The sequence below is a fragment of the Leptinotarsa decemlineata genome, unplaced genomic scaffold (genome assembly GCF_025532065.1).
Source record: "Leptinotarsa decemlineata unplaced genomic scaffold, Ldec_3_MD MMD2_tig00078346_RagTag_RagTag, whole genome shotgun sequence".
In the NCBI taxonomy this organism is placed as follows: Eukaryota; Metazoa; Arthropoda; class Insecta; order Coleoptera; family Chrysomelidae; genus Leptinotarsa; species Leptinotarsa decemlineata.
Genome location: NW_027412724.1, coordinates 6,551,873 through 6,579,203, shown reverse-complemented (window position 1 = coordinate 6,579,203; position 27,331 = coordinate 6,551,873). Strand labels below are relative to the sequence as shown.

General features: G+C 32.8%; 2 protein-coding genes and 2 long non-coding RNA genes across 5 annotated transcripts; 2 read left to right on the top strand and 2 right to left on the bottom strand.

The window, feature by feature from the left end:
* Positions 1-207: 207 nt before the first annotated feature.
* LOC141487031 (uncharacterized) lies at positions 208-1,765 on the top strand. Its single transcript, XR_012468169.1, has 2 exons — positions 208-699; positions 769-1,765. It is a non-coding gene; the product is annotated as an uncharacterized lncRNA (long non-coding RNA).
* Positions 1,181-20,280, bottom strand: Wee1 (Wee1 kinase). 2 transcript variants are annotated; one of them, XM_023165283.2, is made up of 6 exons: positions 19,657-20,280; positions 19,436-19,578; positions 13,412-13,607; positions 4,541-4,911; positions 3,074-3,576; positions 1,181-2,349 (listed from the first exon to the last, which is right to left on the bottom strand). In XM_023165283.2, exons 1-5 carry the CDS (start codon positions 20,066-20,068, stop codon positions 3,079-3,081), a joined length of 1,620 nt encoding a protein of 539 aa, XP_023021051.1. In that variant the 5' UTR covers positions 20,069-20,280; the 3' UTR covers positions 1,181-2,349; positions 3,074-3,078. The 2 variants fall into 2 exon arrangements, with proteins under 2 accessions (XP_023021051.1, XP_023021049.1); XM_023165281.2 differs by having other exon boundaries at positions 1,181-3,576; positions 19,657-20,279.
* A 1,315-nt stretch (positions 20,281-21,595) lies between these two features.
* LOC111509528 (uncharacterized) lies at positions 21,596-22,024 on the top strand. Its single transcript, XM_023165293.2, has one exon. It carries the CDS (start codon positions 21,596-21,598, stop codon positions 22,022-22,024), a length of 429 nt encoding a protein of 142 aa, XP_023021061.2.
* A 475-nt stretch (positions 22,025-22,499) lies between these two features.
* LOC111509524 (uncharacterized) lies at positions 22,500-23,144 on the bottom strand. The gene is made up of 2 exons (XR_002722652.2): positions 22,975-23,144; positions 22,500-22,917 (listed from the first exon to the last, which is right to left on the bottom strand). It is a non-coding gene; the product is annotated as an uncharacterized lncRNA (long non-coding RNA).
* Between the last annotated feature and the right edge of the window lie 4,187 nt (positions 23,145-27,331).

The window sequence follows — 27,331 nt, the reverse complement described above, 5'->3', positions numbered from 1 at the left end:
AATTAATACTAGACTTCGGATGAAAAATAAAGACATTATTATTATATCTTTTGAGTCAACAAATTATTTTTATATTGACAATAAAAGTAATCCTGACATATTGAAATAAATAATTCAACAAAACTACTTGAAAAATACTTGACATTGAATTGAATTAATACATAATACTTAGTGTTTTTTTTTATCTTTTTGGACTGGCTTGGTTCTTATCCCTACTTCGTGTCGTTTACTGATGAGTGAAAAGCGACACCGGTAGACGCCTGGTAGGAATAACTGATCTAATGATTAAACTATATTGAAATGGCTATTGAAAAATAATGGTTGGTGATAGAAGGGTAAAAATTGAGGGTTATATGTATTTTTCGGTGCCACATCATAAAAAATTTGAACAATTTTTTTCCAAAAACAGAAAAAAAATTGGGTTGAAGCACCTTTATATCACTTAACTGAAATTGAAGAAAACAATATCAACAAAAAGACAGACATTGACAACCTCAGCAAAATGTATTCATTTTTACTAACAAAAAAAACCTGAATACATCCTGTAATATTTAAACAATATAAATCACCATGATAAACGACATTAAAAAATTATAACAAAAAGTATTCCACATTATTCAATGTCAAAAATGTCATTCTCATGTTCCAGATTTCTCCGAAAATTAAAATTCATAAAGTAATAATCCTCACATAGCACAGGTATATTACTGTTTTTTTTCGTTATAATGTTTTATATCTATACTTATCATGTCCTTTTTTATATTCCAGCCCAAATGTCTCACCAGAAATAAGTGGAACCACCTTATGCTTTCAGCAAGATCACGTCACTACCATTTCATAGTAAAGAATGAATTTGTGGACATATTTCATTATTATTGTTGTGTATCATTTCTATGCCGACCCCTTGTATCTTTTTTGAACGAATCATATAGCTTGAGTTGGGTTGAGTTGAGTAGTTGTTTTCTGATAGGCGTCAGTCCATTTAACCTATTGTGTAGGTATATTCGAGACTGGCTTGAACGTTTGAAGTTCATTTCTTTAGAATTGTTTACTGCCAGTCTTCAAGCATAGCCCACTGACTAATAAGATTGTTTAGGCATGTTTCAAAAACCTAAATAAGTACATAAAATTAATGAGCCAAAACTACCTGGGGGTCACTATGACAAAGGAAAGAAAACAGTAAATTTTAATATATATTTGGTACTTTTTACAAAATATAGTAACATTAAAAACTATACAATTACAAAAATGTGAATAAGGCACTAGTTAAAAGGAATGTAAATATGCTTACAAAAAAACAGCATAGTCATATAGTGAAAAAAATATCTTTTGAGGGTCTTTCATTTGCAACTACAGTCGACCACAGACAAACGTAGTCAGTTGCAAGTGCTTTCCTTTCAGTTCAATAGCGAACTATGTTCTAATATATCATATGTTGACTAACAAGATGAGTGAAAGGAAAACAATCTTTGACCATGGTCTATCTATGCCCGACTATGGTCGTTGTGAATGGAAAGCACCTTATATGAAAAAACAAAGTGAACTGTAAGTGGTGTTAACTAGCAAAAGCAGATGTCAAATATCTATATACATATATATTAGTTATGTTTATTGAAAATGAAGACATGCCAAAGTGGATTTATCTAATATTTTTGTGATCAATTTGCCAGAAGAAAAATATCCCAATATTGAAATTGGATTAATGGCATTCTAGTGGAATGTTCACTCGTTCTTGAAACAAAAATTTTTATTTACAGAAAACAAAGTTTAGTTGAAAAATAATAAACTCCGTTATCAGAACAAAATAATAACATTAAAGGGAATAACAAATACTTATTTGTTCAACTTAATTTTTTTGATTAAAAACAATTCATTTGGCTGACATTTTGAAAGGATCGAGTGTTAAATAAATCCACTGGACAGGAATTAAAATTTTTCAATATCAAAGTTGGACATAAATTGGGGAAAATATCAAAAAAATGTGTAATTTTTAAAGACAGACAAATATATATGGCTATTAGACATCTTTCAGTTGTTCAATATCCTTAATTGAAAGTATAATGAAAGAACTCACAAACTCTTTTAGTTATCACATACAAATAACATAATTAAGATATCGAATTTAAATCTAAATATGGAAAAATGCATTTAAATAACTACTAAAAATATCAAAAGTATATAAATAAAACAAACAAATCAGCAGGCAGCAAGTAATACAAACTAATGAGCAACATTGATTTCAACAAAAATGTACAAATCATCACTTTTAAGAAAGGAACAGCCATCGGTATATGAAAAACAGTCTACCTTCCGAATTTGGAATTCTAACTAGCCACATTTGCCTAAAAACTAATAAATTATATTCTCTTTTTTGATATTATTTTTCAATAGGAGAAGTACAGAGTATTCTACACATGCCTTAATAATTTTTTGAAAATTATTTGTAAATTATAAATATTAGTCACATCTCAATGTATGACTACTATAATACTTCATAAACTTTTACTTAAATATATCTTTCATTATTTTATATTATTACAAGTGAACAAAAATTTGTCATTTATTATGTGCAGCACTTTTTTATTCACCTGTAATATTTGGACGACATTGAAATAGTATACAAGTTATTGCGAAAAAGTAATTTAAAGCTTATAATAATACCGTTTCTCTCAATCATGATCTAAATATACTTTTTCAGTCAAGTTAATATTAAATATTAAAAAATATTACCAACTCAAAAAATACAACTTTTATAAACTAAATATTTAATCATTCAAATATAGGAAAGATGTAAAAAGTAGTGTTTAATAATTACTTCTGACGGTTTTGGGGGAAAAGACAGAAGACACCTGGATGAAAAAATATATTTAGATCCTCGGACAGATCAAAATTCTCACTGACTCTCTATATTTTTGCTCATTAAAAGAAAACTCTATTGGTATGGATCATCAATTATCATATTCATCATTTTACCTCTCGTTTCTTCTGATACATAAAAAAAATATTTTGCAAAAATATAAAATCAGAATTACTCTATACTTCGATAACAAAAAAAAATAAAATAAAATATCACCTGATTTAGAAAGTCGTGGTACTAACACTTCTGTTAACTTTCTTTCCAATCAACCTTGAATTCATTTTCGTTACAGAAGGCATCTTAACAGTCTCATTGGCAATAGTCTTGATACACATAGCTGCCTCTTTCAATTGTTTCACCAACATTTCATTTCTCAATTTCTCAGCGTTCAACTCTCTGGTTAGTTCTGCTTTGGATTTTTTACTATCAGGTGAAAGAGCTCTGTTTTGCAAAATTTGTGTGGGTGTGGGCCTCAGAGCAGGATCGTGATGAATCATTAACTTGATGAGTTCTATCAGATCCCGATTCAATTTTTGAGGTAAAGATGGTAATTCACCTCTACGAAGCTCATGCCACTCTTCTCCATTTTTTGGAAGGGGGCCAGCTCCAGCACATTCCAAAGCAGTCAAACCAAGGGCAAATACATCAGCTTTTGTGAGATGTGAATAATCTTCTTGCAAGATCTCATTCGGTAAGTATCGGCAATCTCCTTCTTCCACCTGCAATTTATAAAATAAAAATTTATCCAACTGATGCCTTTCTACAAAACAAGTCCTTAAATATACAATGATACTGTCAGGTACCTGCAATAGGTACCAGAAATAAAGAATATTACCAGAATTATCAATACCAATACCAAAACTATTTATCTTTTATTGTTTTAGTATTGGTATTGATACTTCAGGTAACCTCTATACTTCTTACATTTTTCGAGGTATTCAAAACTAAGTCCTCTTGGTGTTTTTTTTTTCTCTGATGAAAACGAACAGGGTTTTATTTTTCAATGCCTTATCTTCATTATTTATGGGACAAAAACATAGTGCCCTATGCTATTGCATAGATCAAAAATCGGCATAACATTTACTGGAAAAATGAACATGTTGTCGTTCACCTCCATTTCAGATTATGTTATTTTCATTTCATATATTATTACACATTATTTTATATTGTGCACTTTGTTCAAAATAAACAAACAAAAATATACCCTGACAGATTCTGTGCATTGCTCGAATAATCTGTACTTTAACTGCGTCAGCTGACGACCTTCTCCTTAATGACTCAAAATTATTTAATTCAATCCATTTTAGCCCATTATATGTTTTACTGTTTTTAATCATACTGCTGGATTTAGTAGTCCAATGTCAAGAATGTTGAGGAAAGATAATGCATCAGAACTTGATTTTGTTACTTACTCCTTGGAGGTCTTCGAAAAGTCTGTAGTCAATTATGTATTTAGTCAATAGATGTATGCCTTGTAGGTTTGTTAGTTTATAGTGTTGGTGTTACTTATAATTTAGCATTATACTTAGCATTTAGTTTTAAGGTTGCTTTTTTATTTTACATATTTCAATATTCGTACAAATTTTCTAACTGTTTTTGAATTGAAGTATATTTTTATACATGTATATTTTACAACTTTGTAACTTAGCATTTACCGAATAAATAAAATAAATAGCTGGTTACCTGTGGGTTCTGTATGCTAGTGACATGTCCCAAATCACCAATTTTGTATGTAATTTCCTCTTCCAGAAGTGAATTATCATCTAGGTCTTCAAACCCATCGTCTGCAGAGTCATAGTTTGTTATATGAATTTTTTTCTCTCTGGATATGAATATGTTTCCCGGTTTGATGTCCATATGAACTAAACCTTCAGAGTGAATATATCGCAAACCTTCTGCGACATGGAGTAACAAAGTTCGAAGTTCTTGAGCACTAAGAGCTTCTTGGGCAATCTTATCTGCTAGAGAGCCTCCATTACAATATTCATTTTGGATAATCATATGATTATCTTCTGCCCATGCAGAGTAGTATCTAACAACATGCTGATGTTTGCCTGAAAGTAAAAAAATACATTTTCTGTGAGCTCTAAAAGCAGTAAAAACCAGCAAAATGGTCTATTTATGGAAGATGGAAGTGTGGCGCGATTCTCCCCATCTGAATAACTTAAGTTTTAAAGGGATATTTCAGAAACGGATAAAATATCTGTCCTATATATATATATATATATATATATATATATATAAATCGATTTAATTCGTGAGGTTGCAGTCAATAGCTGGGCTGTTACAAAGAAAACTCTTTGTTATATGTCAAGCTTTCGGTATATTTCACACCTTCGTCAGGACAACTACAATAATAAGATTATATATCTTGTAAAAAATATATAAATATGGTTAATCCAGTCACTAATTATTCTGTTATATATATATATATATATATATATATATATATATATATACAGTGCTCGATTTCTAGAAATTGAGGTACCACAACTACAACCTGCCGAGACTTACCACCCACCCCCTTCTATTATATATCATTCCATCACCACAAAACAGTGTTTGCCTGTGTAAAGAATTAGGTTCTTGAAAGGAAATAAGTAGACTTTATAGAACTCAAAATTCTTTTATTAACATAAATAGAAGTAGAGCAATACAGCGTTACTTTTTGTATTCAGATTCTTTTTAAAATACAGTCCAAAACTTTAACTTGTTTTCATCGTATTTCTTTTCTCTTGATCTCTCCTTACTTTTGACAGCTAGCACTGAGTGGTGTCCAGAAACAAGCCAAGTGTCAACGTACTTTTCTGGTTGAAACAGTCAGATAGGAGGTCCATTTATTTTTACAAACAACAGGCCAGACACCGTTGTAATTTTGAGTGACGATCTCAGAGGTGTTATTATTAAATTCATTTGAGAAAACCCTCTTTCACATTCACTTGATGAAATGGCAACCGAGTTGATCGATTGCTCGAGCCGACAGAGGCTGTCTGGTAACGTTCTGGAGTAGATATATTCTCGGAAACCCATTATTAACTGCCTTTCATTAGGCTTAAACCTGGAAGCAAGTTCCCTCATTTCGTTTTCTCCGAACGTTATTGAGACGTCTTCAGGCCAGTTTCTAGTGTCCATAACTTTGAAAGTTTCCGCTAACTTAGTGTCTTTTTCATTTAACAGTCTCGCTTCAATAGACGTTTTCAGTGCTCCGTAAAATATTTCCGGGTTCATCGGTTGGTCGTTTACTCGACCAGCTTTTGTTTGGAGAGGAACACTGAAAAAAGACAAGTTGTCAACTGCTTCTTGGGCCATTTTAGAGTATAGACCAGGAGTTGTGTACCTTTCTTTGAATAAAGTAACTACGATTTGCAATTTTCTATTTGCATAGCTCAAATCTGCGTTGCAATGCTGTAAAGCTTCACTTAGTTCTGAAAGCTCTTGTAAAGCGTCAGTCATCAAACCCAAGTCTAATATGAAATTTGTATCTGTGATTTTGTTGAGGAGGCCTGAAAAAGTACTTCTTTCTTTGTTGTCTCTAGTTGTATCATTTGAAGCTTCTTTGAAGTGTTGTACTAACGCCTCGTAGGACTCCCATACAGCTGAGACAGATCTGAAACTAGATGCGACCCAACAGGTGCTCAAAACTCTTCCAATTTTTAAAATTTCTGCCTCTAATAGATTCGCACAGTTCCGGAGTTCCCTACTGTTCTTTGGTGAGGCGTGATAGACAACATAGAGTTTATCAATAATGGATTTGAATCTGCCTACTCCTGAAACAGATTTAATAACGTCTGAAACTGACAGCTCAAGTCTGTGGTTTGCACAATGCCAGACAATAATAGAAGGGAATTTTCGACAAAATAATGCCCCAATTCCTTTGTGTTTTCCGAGCATGGTAGCAGCACCATCACAAGTTAAGCTTGTCAAGTTATCGCTTAAAAACAGCTCAGATAACCCATTTGAATGAAGGCAGTTCATTAAAGAGTCAAATACTTGTTCAGCGGTAACGCCATCAAGTTCTACCAGATCCAGAAATACGTTAGTGGAGCCACACATACCAGTTTTTTTCAAAGAACACCGGACGTATACAATCAAACTTGACTTATTACTTAAGGAAGTGGATTCATCAATTATCAGACCAATTTTTGTCTCATTCTCAATAATTTCACTTACAAAATTTTTTCTTCATTTCCTTACTGATGTGCAAAGCAATGTTAGCACAAGCTTTGTCAGAATGTAAAATGCGACCCATGTTAATTCCGTTAAGTTCTTGCAAATCTATTTCTGTTTCAAAATCATTAAAGGATTGATTTTCTTTAACAACCTTGTATGCCGTTCGAAATATTTTTTCGGTCACTTCTTTTTCCTGGGAACGCTGTTTCAAGATATTTTTCTCCAATGCTCCGTCTTTAGCTTCGGATAAAATTTTATCTGCTGCTTTATGGCCAGCACTCTCTTTGTGGTCATGAATTTTTTTCCTTAATGAAGTTTGTTTTTTCTCTTTTGTGTCTCCATAACTGTCTATCTCACCATTTGCCCATTCTTTTGAAATTTTCATGCCTGTTTTTTTCTTTACAGATAAGATCCCAACTTCCTTACAAGTCCTACATCCTAACATTCCATTTTTAATAAACAGCCAGTCATACCTTTTGCAAAATTCTGTTTTATGCGAGTTATTCCAACAATCTGGCAAGTCATTGTTGCATTCAATCTGCTGTTCTTTTTCTTTAGTGGTTTCACATTAATTTCAAACCTGGTTACCTTTTCACTGGTAGAAGATGGTTGTGACGTCGATGAAATCTGTTGTTCATGGTTGTCTGGACATGCAACAGTTAGTTTAAGTCTTTTACTGTCACCCGAAGACGAAAAGTAATCTGTTAATTTTTTGTTCATTTTAGTTCACAATAAACACTTCACTAACTTCAATAGACCACTACTACTGAGCAACTGAGCGAATGCGTAATATGACACGTTGACACAGCCAAAGGGGCGGGTCTATACGTCGCTGATGGAGGAGAGGGAACATGCGAGGTGGGAAGTTAGTAATCGGGCGAGTCTATATGCCACTGACGGAGGGGAGGACGCATGTGGAGGAGGAAAGATTAAGAGGCTTCTGGCGCATTTTAAAAACTGTAGGCACTTCGAGATAGCTTCATGATACATTTGAATTTGAATGTTTTATAAGAATTTGATGTTCATAATAAATTTGGTAATTAACTCACCAACCAAAAATTTAGTTTTGGTTTCTGTGGCTTTTTGGTACAGATTATTATTATTTTTTTTTTTTTGAAGGATAGAGGTCCCGGAACGCCGTTCCACCGCGTTCCGTCTCAAATCAAGCCCTGTATATATATATATATATATATATATATATATATATATATATATATATATGTAAGTGGTTTCACTTATGTCTCGCTTGCGTTTACACAGTTATTTTCATTAAGTTCTTTTCTTTTTCACATTTTGTCTTCTCAGTAAGTACTTTCATGACAACAAAATAAAAAAAAAAACCAAAGTTAAAGACAAAGCTGCCAATGAGGCTTTTATTTTCAATAAAAATTGATTCATCTACAAAAGTTATAAAACAAGCGATAGATAAAGATTGTATATGAAAAAAGCCACAGCTAACATCACAACAAAATATAATCAACTCCTAATGCACTCAACAGTCATTGAAGTCATCTGAGATTGCTCAGATGATCCATGCCATTAAAAAGCTGCGATTTTGATATTATTAGAGTACCAGTCATGAAGACAATGCACCTCTACAAGCATTATCACATCTACAACATGCTGATACAAAAGTATCACCTTTGGAAAAGGCTGGATTACCTAAACAATGTCATCTACCACATCTCAGAATTACCACCTTTCTAACAGGAAGAAAGTTTTGCAGTCAAAAACATCAACATACTATTCAATATTTTCTGTTTTTGAGAGTTACTTTGAACTCCTTTGTATAAACCCACAATCATCTAATGAAATCAAAGGTTTAAATAAATTCAGAATTTAAATATAAAGGGTTTGAATTTAGTGGAAATTCCACCAGTTGAATGCTGATCAGAAATGTAAAAAATTCTTTGGAACAGTTGAAACATATTCGTTTTCTTCTTGGTATCTTTCCTTTTATAATATCTTCACTTTCAAAGTCCATTTTTATATTTTTAAATTTTTGTCTTTAAATACATTCTTTTTGTTTTTATTATTTTGTTATTTTGGTATTGTTGAAAATAAATACAAGATTATTGAATAGAACTGGCTGATACTTGATGAAAATCCATATTAAAAAACTAATACATACAGTTTGTTGTATGATTTTCACTATAAAGGGTTTTACAAAAACTGCAACACGTGTTTCGCTATACAATAGCTTCCTCAAGCATAAACTGAAAGTAAATTCTATATTACAACCATTTTATACTCTAACCTATTACCTACTTGTCTTCCTAATGAATGAATCTACCTGTAAAGGTAAAGTAAATATACCTTACTAGTTTAACCTGCATAAGATATTGAGAGTTTTTGAATTTGTTTATTTCCATACTTTAAAAGGTTGAGTTTCAAACCTTTCTTCTGAAAATGGAGGGTCTTGTATTCATGGTTGAACTCATGTCCCTCTAAGATTAAATGAGTGGCATATGTGGAATTTATTTTTCCATTCTGGAAACTATATTTTGTGTTTGTTCCTTTATGCGGGCTTTGAACACTCTTCCAGTTTGACCTATATAAAACATCGGACAGGACCCACACGATAACTTATACACTCCTGATTTTTCCAAAACTGAACTTTTATCTTTGTTATTCTTAATGTGCATGCCTAAGTTGTTATTGGTTTTGAAAGCAGTATTTACACCTTTGCTGTGCAGAAAATCTGAATTATTTGTAGTGGGTTGGCCTAAGTAGTTTAAGGTTCTATAACTATTATCCTATTCTCTTTGAATTGGGTAAAATTCTCTCAAAGCTCAACTGTATAACTTTTTTAATAATAAAGAATATATTAGACCACTATCGTAATCATTGTTGACGGCTATTTGCTTTATTATATTCAGTTCTTTATTAGAATTCACCTCTGACAGGGGCACATTTATCAGTCTGTGGATCATACTTTTGAAAGCTGCTACCTTATGCTAATAAGGGTGAGTGGACGAATTATGAATGATAATATCTGTATGTGCCGGTTTACGATAAATTGAAAAATCATATATGTTGTTAACTTTTGTTATTGTCAAGTCCAAAAAATTATAGAGTAACATGTCGCCATCAACGCGATATCTGTATCAATTCCCAAAACTTCTAAATTTGTCGAATTTATGTTGGGTTTAATATTGTAATTGAGACCTTTTTCTAATAGACGAGTTTCATGTTCTGTTACACCATAAACATATTGCTGCAGAATGCAGCAGATGCATAAAGGTAGGTTCAATCTGAAATTGAAACTAGAGAAATCGGCAGAAGATAACATTGTTTTTACGTGAGCTGATAAAGGTAAAATGGTCATAGCCATGAACAAAGAAGAATACGTGGAGAAGACTTTAGACTTTCTAAATGCTGACATGTACGATAGTCTCAGAAACGACCCCAACCCATTTATATCAGAAAAAAGTCAAGAAAACTTCGAAAAATATTCATTGTGTCATGGATGAAACGGAAAAATTCTGATCGTTAGTCATGAACCTTCAACCACCTAAATTGTATTCGTTGATTAAATTACACAAAGATAACTACCCGATAAGACCGGTAGTTTCTTACGTCACAGCTCCGTCAGTTAAAATATCCGAAAAACTCATTGCAATTATTCAAAACCACACCAATTTCAAATCAAAATTCAGTTTGAGGAATTCATACCATTTGATCAATGAAATTCAAGATATTACACTCCCGGATAATGCCAAATTGATTTCATTCAATGTAAAGAATCTGTTTCTCAGTATTCCTCCGAATGAAACGATTACTCTGGTAGAGAATTTATTGGATGAAACTATCAATCCGGTAGTGAAAAATGAAATATTAGTCTTGCTTACGGTGTGTTTGTCACAGAATTACTTCCAATTCAATGAAACTTTTTACTCATCCTGCAAAGGTCTCATAATGGGAAACCCACTTAGTCCTACTCTGGCAGAGATTTTCATAGACGATTTGGAGAGAAGAATACCCAGTAACCCACTGGTAAGAAGTTTCATGTATTGGTATAGATATGTGGATGATATCCTTGTATGTTTCACAGGAATGAACAGACAGTTGACTAACTTTTTGAATTTCATCAATTCTCTGCACCCTTCCATCACATTCACAATGGAGATGGAACAGGACGACTCTATAAATTTTTTGGACTTGACAATAACAAAAGTTAACAACAAACATGATTTTTCAATTTATCGTAAACCGGCACATACAGATATTATCATTCATAATTCGTCCACTCACCCATATTAGCATAAGGTAGCAGCTTTCAAAAGTATGATCCACAGACTGATAAATGTGCCCCTGTCAGAGGTGAATTTCAATAAAGAACTGGATATAATAAAGCAAATAGCCGTCAACAATGATTACGATAGCGGTCTAATATATTCTTCATTATTAAAAAAGTTATACAGTTAAGCTATGAAAGAAGTTTACCCAATTCGAAGAGAATAGTATAATAGTTATAGAACCTTAACCTACTTAGGCCAACCCACTACACTTCCCCAGGAAAGTCACTGTGGCCCCCTACTTTTCAACCTATTTGTCAATGACATTGCCCTAAGTATTGAGTATTCTCAAATTCTACTATTTGCTGACGATTTAAAAATATTTAAAGTTATTGAAAATGAAATTAATTGTCATCAACTTCAGAGTGATATCAATAACCTTGTACATATGTACTTTGTACAATGGAATGGATCTGAACCTCAATAAATGCTTCTTTATAAATTACAATAGAAATCATACTTCCATAGACTTTTCATACTCTAGCAATTCATTAGACCTAGACCATTAGAGAGAGTATCCAGAGACCTTTCAGTTAATGCCTTCAAAGTTCTCTACTGTGCATTTGTCCGTTCAATCTTGGAATATGCATTGGTGGTATGGAACCCTCACTATCAAACTAATATTAATATGCTAGAAACTGTTCAACACAAATTTTCAAGATCTTCTGCATACAAATTAGGAATCCATGTAGACAATTATGACTATGATTATCCAGCCCTATGTTCATCTTTGAACATAACTACTCTGGTGAACAGAAGAATAGAAATTGGCTTATACTTTTTGTTCAAGTTGCTAGCTGGTGAAGTTTATTCACCAGATATCTTGTCTCACATTGATTTTAAAATTGATACCTCTGGTACTAGGTCAAATGACATCTTTCATAATAAACACCATTACCGTTACTATGGATTCCACAGCCCTTTATCAACAATGGTAAGGAATGCAAATAAAGTAGATTTGAACTACTTCGATATATAGCTTTTCTTTGTAGTGAAATTATGTTTTGTAGGTATACATATTCAGGACCGCAAATTTTATATTAACTTTTACAATGCTGTAATGGACATTCCGTAAATAAATAAATAGCCTTCAACAATGATTATGATAGCGGTTTAATATATTCTTTATTATCAAAAAATGTTATGCGGTCAAGCTTTGAAAGAAGTTTACCCAATTTGAAGAGAATAGGATAAAAGTTATAGAACCTTGACCTACTTAGGCCAACCCACTACAAATATTTCAGATTTTCTGCACAGCAAAGGTGTAAATACTGCTTTCAAAACCAATAACAACTTAGGCATGCACATTAAGAATAACAAAGATAAAAGTTCACTTTCGGAAAAATCAGGAGTGTATAAGTTATCGTGTGGGTCATGTCCGATGTTTTATATAGGTCAAACTGGAAGAGCGTTCAAAGCCCGCATAAAGGAACAAACACAAAATATAGTTTCCAGAATGGAAAAATAAATTCCACATATGCTACTCATTTAATTTCAGAGGAACATGAGTTCAACCATGAATACAAGATCCTCCATTTCCAGAAGAAAGGTTTGAAACTTAACCTGTTAGAGAGTATGGAAATAAACAAATTCAAAAACTCTCAATATCTTATGAGAGATCAAACTGAATTGAATAATTCGCCATTATTGAATCTGTTCATTTGCAGGTAAAAATGGTAAGGTATATTTACATACTTTCCAAAAATTTATTGATATAGTTAATGAATTTATACCTGACCTTTACAGGTAGATTCATTCATTAGGAAGACGAGTAGGTAATAGGTTAGAGTATAAAATTGTTGTAATTCAGAAGTAACTTTCAGTTTATGCTTGAGGAAGCTATTATATAGCGAAACACGTGTCGCAGTTTTTGTAAAAACCTTTATAGTGAAAATCATACAATAAACTGTATTTATTAGTTTTTTAAATACAAGATTATATTAATCAAAGAATACTTTGAAGGTCATAACACCAGATCTATTCTGATTACTGGCCAATTATATGTTTATGAATAAAAAATAAAATAATAATAAAGCTAGCAATACCTCACTTCCACCTTGTTCCTAATATGAAAAATTTGACTTACCTAAAACAGCATGGGCATATACTTCATTCAAAGCTGTCTTTTCAGAAACGCTGCCTGCAACTGGTTTAGTAGATTTTTTAACAGCATAAACACATCCATCTAACCTATTGATACATTTGTAAACCGACCCAAATTGACCTCTACCTATTAGTTCTAATTCCAAAAACTCTTGATGGTACCTGGATATGTTGTTTTCCTGAAAATTTGGCATGCATAAATAACGAGTGAAAATTAAATAATATTAATATTTTTTTAGAGTGAGATCTGTGGTATCAAATGAATCTAATGAAAATAATTTTTATGATAGGAAAAGTTCTGTGTTAGATCTGTACAAATACTGTTAATTTCATATTGTTGCAGAAATCCACGTTCAATTCATTTGAAAGATCTTGTTTTTAATGATTCCTTGGAAATGCTTGTTGATTTGGTGTGTGATGTTGTTATTATATTAAATGAATCGTTCAGTAGAGTTTACAGTTCGATTTCCTATAAATTACAACAGGATATCCAGATATAATTGCATAAGAATTTTCCTGAATATTGTAAATATCACACATCAGTGGTCATGAAATCCCTGCGGCTTCGAAATATAGAAGATTCAATTCAGGAACGATGATAGAGAAGATGGAAATCGTCAATACCTTAAAATTCTATGACCAAACTTTCCAGATTGGAAATATCAGATGGAAATCATATTTAAATCAGGTCTGTCAACTCTATTCACCAAAAAAACTCAAAGCCCCAACAAAAATCCAGATCCTATGAAGATTTCAAAATTGTCTGTGCAATTATAGAAGCTCAAACATATGTCATAAGCAACGAAAAATATCGCTGAGTGAAAGCAATGATTTCATTGGAGTATTTGAAGATAAATATCACTTGGGATTTAGTTACATCACCCAATAATAGAAAACCAATAGGATGCAAGCAGGTTTCCAAAGTGAAATGCAAGTCAGATGGAACTATTTTGCGTTATAAGACAAGGCTCTGCAAAAGGGTTCTCTCAAGTAGCTGGCAGTGATTTCTCTGAACCTTTTCCACCAGTCGTTCAATATGACTCGATAAGAATACTTCTGGCCATATCAGCTACACTGGACACGAAAATTCGACAATTTGACATTGAAAGTGCTTTTCTAGATGGAAATTTTGATGAAGATATGTTTATGCTTTGACCACAATGATTTCACTTGGAAGATAATTTATTATTGTGTAAACTTAACAAGAGTATATATGGTCAGAAACAGTATTCTTGTTGGAACTCAAAATTTGCAATGTTTCTGATATCACTTCATTTCAAACACTTAGAAGCTGACAGATTAGTCTGTCACAGTGAAATCAATAGCCACAAAATTTTTACCACAGATGTACATTTGTTAGTTTCTCAACTAGGAAATTAAAAAGTAATTAGCTTAAATTAATTATCCTTCAATCATCAAAAGTGCTTTCAATATATCCTAGAAGATTGTGAATAAATCATTTTCAAGAAATTTTTCCGTTAATCCAAAATCCATGAAGAAAATCCATCTTGACAACTTGTCATATTACATTTTCTTTGAAATTAGATGAAAAAACATGGGAAGAAAGAAAACCAAAGCGTCTATAGAAAATCAATCAAAGGATGATTCATTGGACATATCTTCGAATGAATTCACGCATGTGAATTATATTGATGACAATAAACAAAATTCTTCTAATAATTTTTCAACTGTTTTGAAAGAAAATGTCTTATTGAAAAAACTTTTGGACAAAGAGAATATCCCACATTATTGATAAAGACAGTATGGAAAAATTGTCTCAGAATATCAAAATTATAAAAAAGGATGTTTCGGCCAAGAATAAAACTAGTTATGTTCATATCACCCAAAAACGTATTACCCCATCCCCATCACAACAACAAAATTATAAACAAACCATCTCAATAAAACCGAAGCAAGGGCAACAACCGTCAACAAAAAATAAACTCAACATTGGAATAAGCTTTCTTAAAAATACATACAATGGTGGAATAGAAATTCAGTGTAGAAATATAGAAGAGAAGAACAGACTACAGGAAGAGATATTCAAAAAGTTATCAGATCAATATTAAACCGAAACAAAATCAAGTATTAAACCAAAAATAAAAATTCCTCATGTGAAGTTGGAAAAAGTTACGGAAGAACAATTGACGTAATTAATTCTTGTCCAAAATCAATTCTTTAATGAAGATCACTTCATTATTCAATTTATGAAATTTTTTGAAGAAAGGCAATCTTATACAATATATGTTGAGGTTGATGGTAAACTCTTCAAGAACATGTTTGACCATAATAATGGAAAACTTTCCATAGTATGGCAATGTTTGAAAATTTATGAAAATAATTGTATAACACAATGCAAAAAGTGCTACAAATGTAGAAACGATACTATTTGTCTGTGTTGCAGTGGAACCCATGAATTGAAATTCTGCAAAAATAGTGGGCCAAAATGTAATAACTGCCAGTATTTCAATAGTCACTTCAAAACAAAATTTTCAACTGATTATTATGCCACAAGAACCTGTAATTCTTAATATTAAATACAATGGGGAATGTTCCTCCTGACGAAAATCAAGTAGTTTTCATAAAAGAGCTCTAAAACAATGCATTTTAAACTTATCATTTTCAACCTTTTTATTTTATTTAAATACTTGAAAAAGGGGAATGAAATAATGCATTCAACATTTAAAGGGATTCGTTTCTATTTCACCATTTGGCAACATCGGTTATAGCTAATAAAGGACAATGAATCTGTTACCTGTATGAGACAAACAAAGATGACATATTTCAGAGGCGTGCTGTTCTGTTTACTTATGTTCCGAGTTCCGAGACATTCTGTGACATATGACATTTTGTGCATCTAACCTACCTTCCTAAATAAATAAATAACAAAACAACTGTTGTTTATGTGGCTTGTGGAGGTGGTATTGAACTATAATTTATATTTTGCCTTAATTGTTGATTTATAAAGATAATTTTCCTTTTTTAAAGTATATATCTATGTATGTTGCCAATATGTGAATTAGAAACAAATCCCTTTAAAAATTAAAACCCAACATTTGAAACATCAATTTGAATACTTTTCGAAGTGAATTTGAAAAACTCATGAATTAAACTCAACTTTATTTTGTTCAAACTTGCATTTGCTGTAATAACCCAAATTGAAGAACATTCCCCATACAATTCTCTAGCTGATTTCGTAAGTGACGATGAAGGGAATCTCAAAATTCTGTACATAAATGCTCGATTAATCAAAAATAAAATAGATCAGCTACAAGTGATATTTTCTGATGTAAAAGCAGATGTAATCATAATATCAGAAATATGGATAAACAGAGCAGAAAAAAAATATTTCAATTTTCAAAATTATAATTCGATATATTGGAAGTCAAGAGGAGGAGGTTTAGGGATTTTCATTAAAGAAAGAGTTCTATAAGACATAATGGAAAAAATTGAAGATGATTTATTTTTTGCATCAATTATTTTACCATCTTTCAATATAATGTTGTGTGGTATGTATAGACTACCGAAGAATAAAATTGATACTTTTTTCAACTTCCTTGATAATAAACTCCATTTCTTCAATCCATCAAAGATGTAGTATGTAATATTTGGAGATTTCAACATAGATATCCCATAGGATACTAGAGAGTCAAATAGACTTCAGGAAATGTATTGTTCAAACCATTATAATATTTGTGATAAAACAACTCCTATGAGAGAAATCAATAAAAATAGTTCACTTATTGATCATGTACTAACAAATACCTTCAAAAATTAAAATGTCTGTAATCGGATCAGCTATAGGCGACCATCACTTACAAATCATAGATATAAATGACAGTAATTTACTAAGGTAAAAAAATTGTAGTTACAAAATTATAGAAATGTTCAAACTAGATGATCTACAAACAAAATTGAAAGTTTTTAATGACAATATACCACCGAATATTAATACTGATGAGGTATATTCTCAGTTGAAAAACTAATCAATATAGTTTATTATATGATTTTCACTCTAAAAGGGTTTTACAAAAACCGCGACACATGTTTTGTAAAACCCTTTTATAATGAAAATCATACAATAAATTGTATTGATTAGTTTTTTAATATGGATTTTCATCAAGTATCGGCCAATTCTATTTATTTGTTCTCAGTTGATTCATATTTTCAAGAGTTGCAGTTTCACAAAAAGAATAAAGACTACAACAAATCAAAACCTTGGTTTCATGACAGCATCAAAAAGAAGATAAATATTCCTATAAAAAGAAAGTTTCCAGACCATGAAGATAGTCATTCGAAATATAATGAAAGCAATAAAGATGTTAAAAAGTCTATAAGAATGGCCAAAGCAGAATTCTATAAGAATCCATTTGAGAATGCTACTCTAAATCAATTTGGACAACTTTGAACTCTATAATCTACAATTGGCCACCAAGAAAGAAAACTATTAAATCAATTACCAATCGCTCAAAATTGATCAAAAATCAAGGTGAAATTTATGAAACACTTAATTCCTAATTTACTAACGTTGCAGAACTGCGCCCGTCTCAGTTTTATCAAGCAGGTAGAAGTTTTCCCAAAAAGAGAACACTATCAACCATGTTTATGAAACCTCCCACAGAAGAAGAAATTATTAATAATTTGAATTCCACGTGTTTTGATATGATTTCAGTAAAAGTTGTCAGACTAGTGAAATATGAATCGATTCCCATCATGGAAAAAATTATCGATACATCTTTTGAAACAGTTGTGTAAAATAGCCAAAATTTTACCTTCATTTAAAAATAGAGATCCCAATGAAAAATATAATTATCGGCCTATTTCCATACTTCCTATGCTATAAAAAATCATTGAAAAATTGATGAACATTAGATTAAAATATTTAAAAAGTATTGATTTTCTTTGTAGTAGACAATATGGTTTTCGCATGTCAAGGGACACAGAGTCAGCTATATCGGATAAAGTTTCTAAAATTCAACAATTAGATTCAAATAATATTTATGGTAGTTATCACTTTATTTGCAGAAAGCATTCGATACAGTAAATCATGATGTCCTTCTGCAAAAGTTGCACTCAATTGGCATTAAAGGAATAGTATTCACATGGTTTCACAATTATCTAAGCAACAGAAAGCAGTATACATATGTACAGAAAAAAAAGAGTTAATTGAAAACCATCAATATTATTCACAAACACAATATAGTGAATGAAAGAGTAAAGTAGCACTGGGTAGCAGTGAAATGTATTTTCAGATACCTGAAGGGCACCAAAAGTTATGGAATTTTATACAATGGGAGCAACAAATGGTTAAAAGCTTATTCGGATGCAGATTTTGTGGGAGACGTAGATCTAGGTATTCAACAACTGGCTATGTTACCTTATTATCATGTTGTCCAGTTACAAGGACATCTCAATAGCAAATGTGTGTTGCAGGATCCACAACAGAAACTGAATATATTGCAGCTTCAGATGCAGGTAAACATTTCTTCAAGAAATTAATGATGACGTTTCAAATCCAACAGAACTTTTTGTTGATAGTATTGGTACTATAAACTTGGTGAGCAATAATGATCATCACAAACAAAACACAGATGTCAAGTATCATTACATAAGACATCATCTTTCATTTACTATATTGTGTAGCAATCCTTTGAATGATATCTCATTCAATTTTACGATTGTTTGGAAAGCAAAATAGAGAAAAGTGTTCACATAAACAGTATTTGTTTCAAAAGTATTTTTCTTTCATGTAATTCAATGTTTATATGAAAGTAGCTATTTTCTACACATTTTTGTATAGAGTCAATTTATTTGAAATTGCTTCCTTACTTTGGAAAGTTTTCACATTTTTTGCATAGAGACAGAGAAGTAGAAAGCCAAAACCTTTCTTTCCCAAAAATTAAATGAATAGTTTAGTAGAGTTTACAATTCATTTTCCTACAAATTATAACCCATATACTTTTTTCTACAGATTTATTGAAAGTATCTTTATAAATTATCAGCATACCTGTAACGCTACTCTTTTTGTCGGTTGTTCAATTTCAACATCAGATGCATCACTTTCATTGAGATCAAATTTGGGAGGTTTTATTTCCGGAGACCCCAATAGAGATCTAATTGACCTTGTGCGTTTTTTTGACAACAACATACCTAAAAAATGTTTCCAGTTGATGAAAAGAGAACAGTGAAAATATATAAATATTTCACAAATTAATTATACTTGCATACCGTTTGGTGTGAAAGGATTCACGTTTGCTGTGGGCCGATCTTCTCTTTTTGCATAAGCGCTAGCCACAGCCCTAGGTTTGTCACCAAAGAGTCTACTTCTTGGCAGTGGAGTTGCTGAAGAAGACTTCTGAATAATGGTCTTTGGTGTGAGAGGACTATCAAATAGTCTTAGTGCTCTAACTCTTTTGTAAGGAGGGCTGAATGATGGATTCTTTGGTCCAGGTGTTCTGTTGTTATTTTCATATCTGGAAAATTCCAATTTTCTTGGTCCATGAATAACTTTAGGGCTGAACAATGGCATATTTTCACCAAGATTGTCACTGGAAAGTTCAAAAGACATTTCACAACCTGACGACGAGTCAAAATCTTCAGGTTCATTCAACTCATCCAGTAAACTTCGAGCAAAAGACATATTGGTTCCAATAGGATGTTACTTCAATTCAATTATCGATTGTCTTTTGAAAAATCGTTCGCAATAAAGTATTTTTTCTCATTAACAACAAACACGCCACTTATTCACTATTGAAAACGGTTAATTTCTTAGTTTACGCATCTGCATTCAATCTAACCAATCAGAACATAATAAAACATGGCCGCTTTGACATATTATCAAGGTGAAAAATAAATATATCCTCATGGCTTAATGTACCTGAGTGGAAGTAAAAGCCAAGAACATTGAGAGAGATAAACCTATCCGTCCTATGTTTCATTATCATATCACAGAACCTCAGAGTAACAACTCTGAGCACAGAACAAATGATTAAGGCATGGCATAGACATATAACATTGATTATAGCATAGCTACATTCGAGTGACGTCGAGAACGCATGGGGTTGCACTATATAACAATTATTTCCAAACTAGGAGCGAGATTTATTGCATAGATTTCAATTGTAATAAAATCCCGACCAATGCAATGAAAGCTCGGTTGACGTAAACTCGAATGCAGTCGAATAAGGACTTCGTTTGGAGCACATGCACATTTCCTATGTTGGATACTCTGTGTATCAGACATCAAAGTCAGTTATCATATGTACAGTTTGGCAAATATAGGTCTATATCTGTATATTGGATGCGAGCCGACGAAGTTGAGCATGCGTATTATGCAGAGAAATAATAATAAACATTAGTGACCACAGCAAAGAATACTGTGGTTACAGTGTGGTTTAGTGGCATTCACAGCTCCCACGCTCTTCTTTATCTCTACACATAACCACTTCACTCTTTGAACATTCTAAAATGTTTAATATTTTTTGGTACCTTTATTATAATAATTTCATCGTCATAAAAATTTTCGATTCCCTAATGCCTACTTTCACCATCTTTCAAATGTCACATATCACCATTGAAAAAAGACCAACCAAGAACTGTCTATAAATTCATTAGAAAATGCCAACACTTCAACAATGAATATAGTTGCTATAATCAAAACTTATAAAACCACGAAATGCTGCAGAAGGTTTGAAATTAGTTTAAACATGAGTTTAAACCAAACCTATTGAACATGCCTTCGAAAAATTGTTTTATGTCAAACGACGATGATACCGAACGCTTATTGAGATATCTTCATAGGACTTATTCTCGAGTCATGGGAAGCTTTTTCCCCAAATAAACTGGCGTTTGATATTGGCAACACTGATATTGAACATATGTTTTTGTTTCGGTTATAACATCTATAGTAATGGGTGTTTTTATAGAGGTATAGAACTTTAAGTTGGCATTACTTTTCAAGATGGCGACCGATTTAACAGCTGTCAAGTGATTTATTCTTAGTAGTTTGGTTTGGCAATTCATCATGAATAGACTCACGCCTGAACAACGCTTGCAAATAGTGCAATTTTATTTCGAAAATAATGGTTCTGTGCGGAAAACGTATCGCGCACTACGTCCATTTTATCGTCGACAAAATCGTCCATCAGAGCAGTTAATTCGATTAACCATGGAAAGTTTTTGCACCACGTTTACTCTTATTGATAACTCGCATCCCCAGAGACGCCGTACGGTGCGTACAGAAGAAGCTCTTGCTGCTGTACAGCGTAGCATTGAGGAAGACCCGAAGGAATCCATCCGCCATCGAGCACAGGAATTGGATTTGTGTCCATCCACTTTATGGAAGATTTTGCGGAAGAATCTTGGTTTGCGTGCTTACAAAATCCAACTCGTGCAAGAGTTGAAGCCAAATGATCATCAAGTAAGGCGTAGATTCGTCGAATGGGCCCAAAACGAGATTACCGTTGTTCCCAATTTTCATAAGCAAATTTTTTTTAGCGATGAAGCGCACTTCTGGTTGAATGGCTACGTCAACAAACAAAACTGTCGCATTTGGAGTAAAGGTAATCCTCAAGTGTATGTCAAAACAGCGTTTTGACTGACTGTTTGGTGAGCTTTATGGACTGGTGGAATCATTGGTCCGTACTTTTTCAAAAACGATGGTGGCCAGAACGTTACAGTCAATGGTGATCGGTATCGGCAAGACGGTGCAACATGTCACACAGCTCGTGCCACAATAGATTTATTGAAAGACACGTTTGGTGACCACCTAGTTTCACGTTTTGGACCTGTGAATTGGCCTCCAAGATCTTGTGATTTAACACCGCTAGACTACTTTCTGTGGGGCTATGTAAAGTCATTGGTCTATGCGGATAAGCCACAAACGCTTGACCATTTGGAAGACAACATTCGCCGTGTTATTGCCGATATACGGCCAAAAATGTCGGAAAAAGTCATCGAAAATTGGACGTCCAGATTGGACTACATCCGCGCCAGCCGTGGCGGTCATATGCCAGAAATCATATTTAAAATGTAATGCCACAAGATTATCTTTCGGATAAATAAAATTCATGTCAATCGAATAATCCATCGTTTTATTGCAACTTAAAGTTCTATACCTCTATAAAAAACACGCTTTATATACGACGCCAATGGATGATTCCAGTACCCCTATTCAGTGTTGCCACTATAAAATTTTCGGGCCTAAATGGACTGACTTTTTCTAAGCCTTTTTTTTGGAATAATTCAAAGTCGGAACAGATAGAATTTTCAATTTCATAGAGTTTTGGATGTTCTCGGATATATGATACGAAGTATTAAAGTTGATATGGACAAAAATAAAAAATCCTAGGGAATTTTAAGTTTGTACGTTGTTCAATAGTGGTAATTCTGTCATTTTACCGTCACATGTCATATACAAGTCTAACCATCTTTGGAATTCTGCAACTGAATGTTCTTCTTCAATCAATAAATTGTCTTTAAATAGGGCACCTGGAACATCTTCTGGTAATAATAAAGGCATGGAAAAAGACATCATACAACACCTACAGAATACACTATCAAAACGTAACTACTCGGCAAAAACAAACTGAACACTGAAATGCTATGTTTGTGACAACAGGTAAACATATTTATAGGTGACAGGTTTCGAACAATTAAACAACCTAAAAAGTGAAATTCTCTGGGATTTTTTATTTTTGTCCATATCAACTTCAATCATTCAATTCATATATCCAGGAATATCCAGAAATCTATAAAATTACAAATTCCATCTGTTCCGACTTTGAATTATTCCAAAAAATGCCTAGAAAATGTCAGTCGATTAGACCAGAAAATTTTATAGTGTCAACACTGAATAAGGGTGCTGGAATCGTCCATTCGAATGACAAAAAACTAGATTGTTACCGAAAGTCAGCAGTTTTCTTGTACGAGCGGCATGGTATGATTTTTTTTTTCTGGTCATTATTTTTTATGTGGGAGGTTTCATATGGTATTAGCTAGTAAACTTATCAGACCCGGACATTAGTTTTTTATTTAGTTGTTCGGATTGACTTCGTATAGACTATACATCTAGTGTAGGTGAAGTTGATATTGTTCATCCTATGACAATGCATCAGTAAAATTGGCAACAGTTTGATGAAATTAACCGGGTGAAAGTCAGTAAATAAAGGATCAATCAAACTGAATTCTGATCAAATCGAAGAGTTGATGGATGAAAATAGAAACAAGCGTTTACTGTGATTGAAATTGAAAAACTTTAAATTTCTTCTCAATAGATTTTTTGGTATTTGCTTTCTTATGGTTAGGCGCAATGAACCAGCCGGTTGAGTTTAAATGTAAGACTTATCACTTTTCTCTTCAACAAACTAGAATAGTTCTGAATTTTTTTTAGGACAAAACAAAAGCACTACAGGAAAACCTTTAAGGGGCTCTGAGAGCGATAATGGACGTTTTGTAGAATCTTACTCTTGAGTATGTAGACGATATGATACGTATCGTCAAAATGAATCGAGTGATAATATGGTGAATGCTGAAGTATTGGACGATTCCAGATATTATAGATACGATGTATTGTAGAATAATTAACTAATGTAAAAATATAAATCAAAAATAGACATCAGTTTTTTATTTTCAATCAAATTACAATCAATCAAAGGTAATAATCTACCTTTTACCAGAATAATAATCACGTATTCTATTTCGTTAGACGATGTATCAATCTTGGTGAGGTAAATAAAATTATGATTACCAATTTGATAATCACCTCATCCAATCATTTAACTGTTCTTTATATCAATGAAAATAAAAATTCGTTTCATAGGATTCTGCATTTCATCAGTTCGTACTTCCATTGTCTACTATAATATAAATTGATTTGAAATCCCTGAAAAAAATTAAAAAAGATTAACCGAAAATAACAATTTTATTAAACAAAACACTGAAATTACAAAGAAATAACATACAAGCAACAACCAAGAAAATAAAGAATTGAAATATCAATAAAAGCTGAAAATACAAAAAATATCAACAAAAAATGGAGAATAAAAATCAAAAGATCCCAAACCAAGTTACGTCACGACGTTTCGATTGTTAGTATCCATAATCGTCTTCAGGTGATAACTGGACTTATTTCTTCGAGATCTGACTATTTATAGGTCATTCGAGTGCTTTCACCTATCCCCTCTTCCCTTTCTCCACTTCATTATAGCGGGAGATGACCGTTTGGCTGGAGTTGGTAGTTATTCGCTTGATTAGAGGTTTCCATATGTTACGTATCTCTATGCTAGCTCGACTAAATGCGTTGTAGGACAACATATATGCGGCTTCTTTGAATTTTCTCCTTAACCAGTATTCTTCTTTGTGGATGATTTCAACTTGAGCCCACTTGATATGTTATGATGTTGAGTCCAAACATACTTTGATATTCCGGATTTGCTGGTTTCTCCTCCCTGGGTGTGTTTCTTGTGCTCAGCAATGCGAACTTTCAATGGCCTCTTAGTTTCACCGATGTATGATTCTCCGCACTCGCAGGGTATCCGGTAAATGCAATTCTTGGAAACCAGTGTTCTTCTTTGTGGATGATTTCAGCTTGATCCCACTTGATGTTATGTTGATGAGTCCAAACATACTTTGATATTCCGGATTTGCTGGTTTCTCCTCCCTGGGTGTGTTTCTTGTGCTCAGCAATGCGAACTTTCAATGGCCTCTTAGTTTCACCGATGTATGATTCTCCGCACTCGCAGGGTATCCGGTAAATGCAATTCTTGGAATCGCAGTCCGCGTTTGGTGGCCTGGTTTTTGTGAGAGGCTTCTACGGATTGTGTTCCCAGATCTGAAGCAGGTCCTGATGTTATACTTGGACCTAATCCTTCTTATCCTTTCCGATAATCCTCTGATTTAAGGAAGTACAAGTACTGGTTGTGGCGGCTTCTCTTCCTTGTGGGGCTCTTGCTGTTTTCTAGCTAAAGCCTGTTCTACCATCACTTTGGAGTAACCATTCCGTTGAAGGTCATTTTTGATGATGCCTAGTTCCTTTTCGAGACCTTCCTTTGTATTACAGAGCCCGAAAGCACGGTCTACTAGAGTCTTGATGATTCCTCTCTGAACCAGAAATGAATTGAAATTCGCCTCTGACAAGGACACATTTATCAGTCTGTGGATCATACTGTTGAAAACTGCTACCTTATGCTGATATGGGTGAGTGGACGAATTATGAATGATAATATCTGTATGTGCCGGTTTACGATAAATTGAAATTGTTTGTCACAGAATTACTTCCAATTCAATGAAACTTTTTACGCATCCTGTAAAGGTTTCATAATGGGAAATCCAAGTCCTATTCTGGCAGAGATTTTCATGGACGATTTGGAGAGAATACACAGTATCCCACTGGTAAGAAGTTTCGAGTATTGGTATAGATATGTGGATGATATCCTGGTATGTTTCACATGAACGAACAGACAGTTGACTAGCTTTTTGTAATTCATCAATTCTCTCCACCCTTCTATCACATCCACAATGGAGATGGAACAGGACGAGTCTATAAATTTTTTGGACTTGACAATAACAAAAGTTAACAACAAACATGATTTTTCAATTTATCAGCATGAGGTAGCAGCTTTCAACAGTATGATCCACAGACTGATAAATGTGCCCTTTTCAGAGGCGAATTAATAAAGAACTGAATATAATAAAGCAAATAGCCGTCAACAATGATTACGATAGCGGTCTGATACATTCTTTATTATCAAAATATCAATCAATCAAATATACTTTATTGTCTGAAGAAAATACATCTTATAGACAAAGTCTGAAAATACAAACAACAAATACAAGAAGAAATATATAAATAAAGTAGAATATATAAAAAATAATAAAATAATATGCTAAGCGAGAAAATATTGGTTATCGAGTGAATCAGGAGACAAAAATATCATCAAAATACTCCTGAACTGAGTAATAGACCCCATCAATCAGAAGCCTTTTGATCCCTCTTCTGAATTTAATGTAAGCATTGATTTCTTTTATTTTAGCTGGCAGATGATTAAACAGTTTGATTCCATTGAAATTAATTGAGTCCCTAACTAGTTATATAGTCAAGCTTTGAAAGAAGTTTACCCAATTCGAAGAGATAAAAGTTATAGAAAAGTTATAGGCCAACCCACTACAAATATTTCAGATTTGTTGTACAGCAAAGGCGTAACTTAGGCATACAGTTTCAGAAAAATCAGGAGTGTATAAATTATCGTGTGGATCATGTCCGATGTTTTATATAGATCGAACTGGAAGAACGTTCAAAGCCCCCATGAAGTAACACAAATATATAGTTTTCAGAATGGAAAAATAACCACATATGCCAGTCATTTAATCTCAGAGGGACATGAGTTGAACCATGAATACAAACCCCTCCATTTCCAGAAGAAAGGTTTGAAACTTAATCTGTTGGAGAGTATACAAATTAACAAATACAAAAACTCTCAACATCTTATGAACGATCAAACTGAATTGAATAATTGACCTTATTAAGTGATGCGACTTCATGGTTGCCAACTGCGGTAAAATAATGACATTTGACATAAATAACCTAGCTTTCTGAGTTCCTTCTGCATTTTCATTTTTGGTAAATGAGGAACATTTCCAGAACACGGACGAAAAGAAATTTCCAATCGTCCTATATAAAGTTGGGGCTCCAGAATGAAGAATCAGCTATGAAATATAAGATTGTCTGTCTCAAAAATTAAAATGCAGAAAGAACTCTGCATTTTCATTTTTGATAGGTTATATAATAAGGTAATAATAAGGTAAGTAGGGATAATAATAAGGTCAATTCGCGATTATTGAATCTGTTCGTTTGTAAGTAAAAATAGTTAGGTATATTTCCAGGTATACTATCGAAAAATGTATT

Excerpts from the sequence above, each read along its gene's own strand:
- LOC111509528 (XM_023165293.2), top strand. The coding sequence starts at position 21,596 with ATGGAAAGTTTTTGCACCACGTTTACTCTTATTGATAACTCGCATCCC.
- Wee1 (XM_023165283.2), bottom strand. The coding sequence starts at position 20,068 with ATGTCTTTTGCTCGAAGTTTACTGGATGAGTTGAATGAACCTGAAGAT. Across the intron at positions 19,579-19,656 it reads GAATCCTTTCACACCAAACG|GTATGTTGTTGTCAAAAAAA; the intron begins GTATGCAAGTAT and ends AACATTTTTTAG. Across the intron at positions 13,608-19,435 it reads CAAAAAGAGTAGCGTTACAG|GAAAACAACATATCCAGGTA; the intron begins GTATGCTGATAA and ends CCAAATTTTCAG.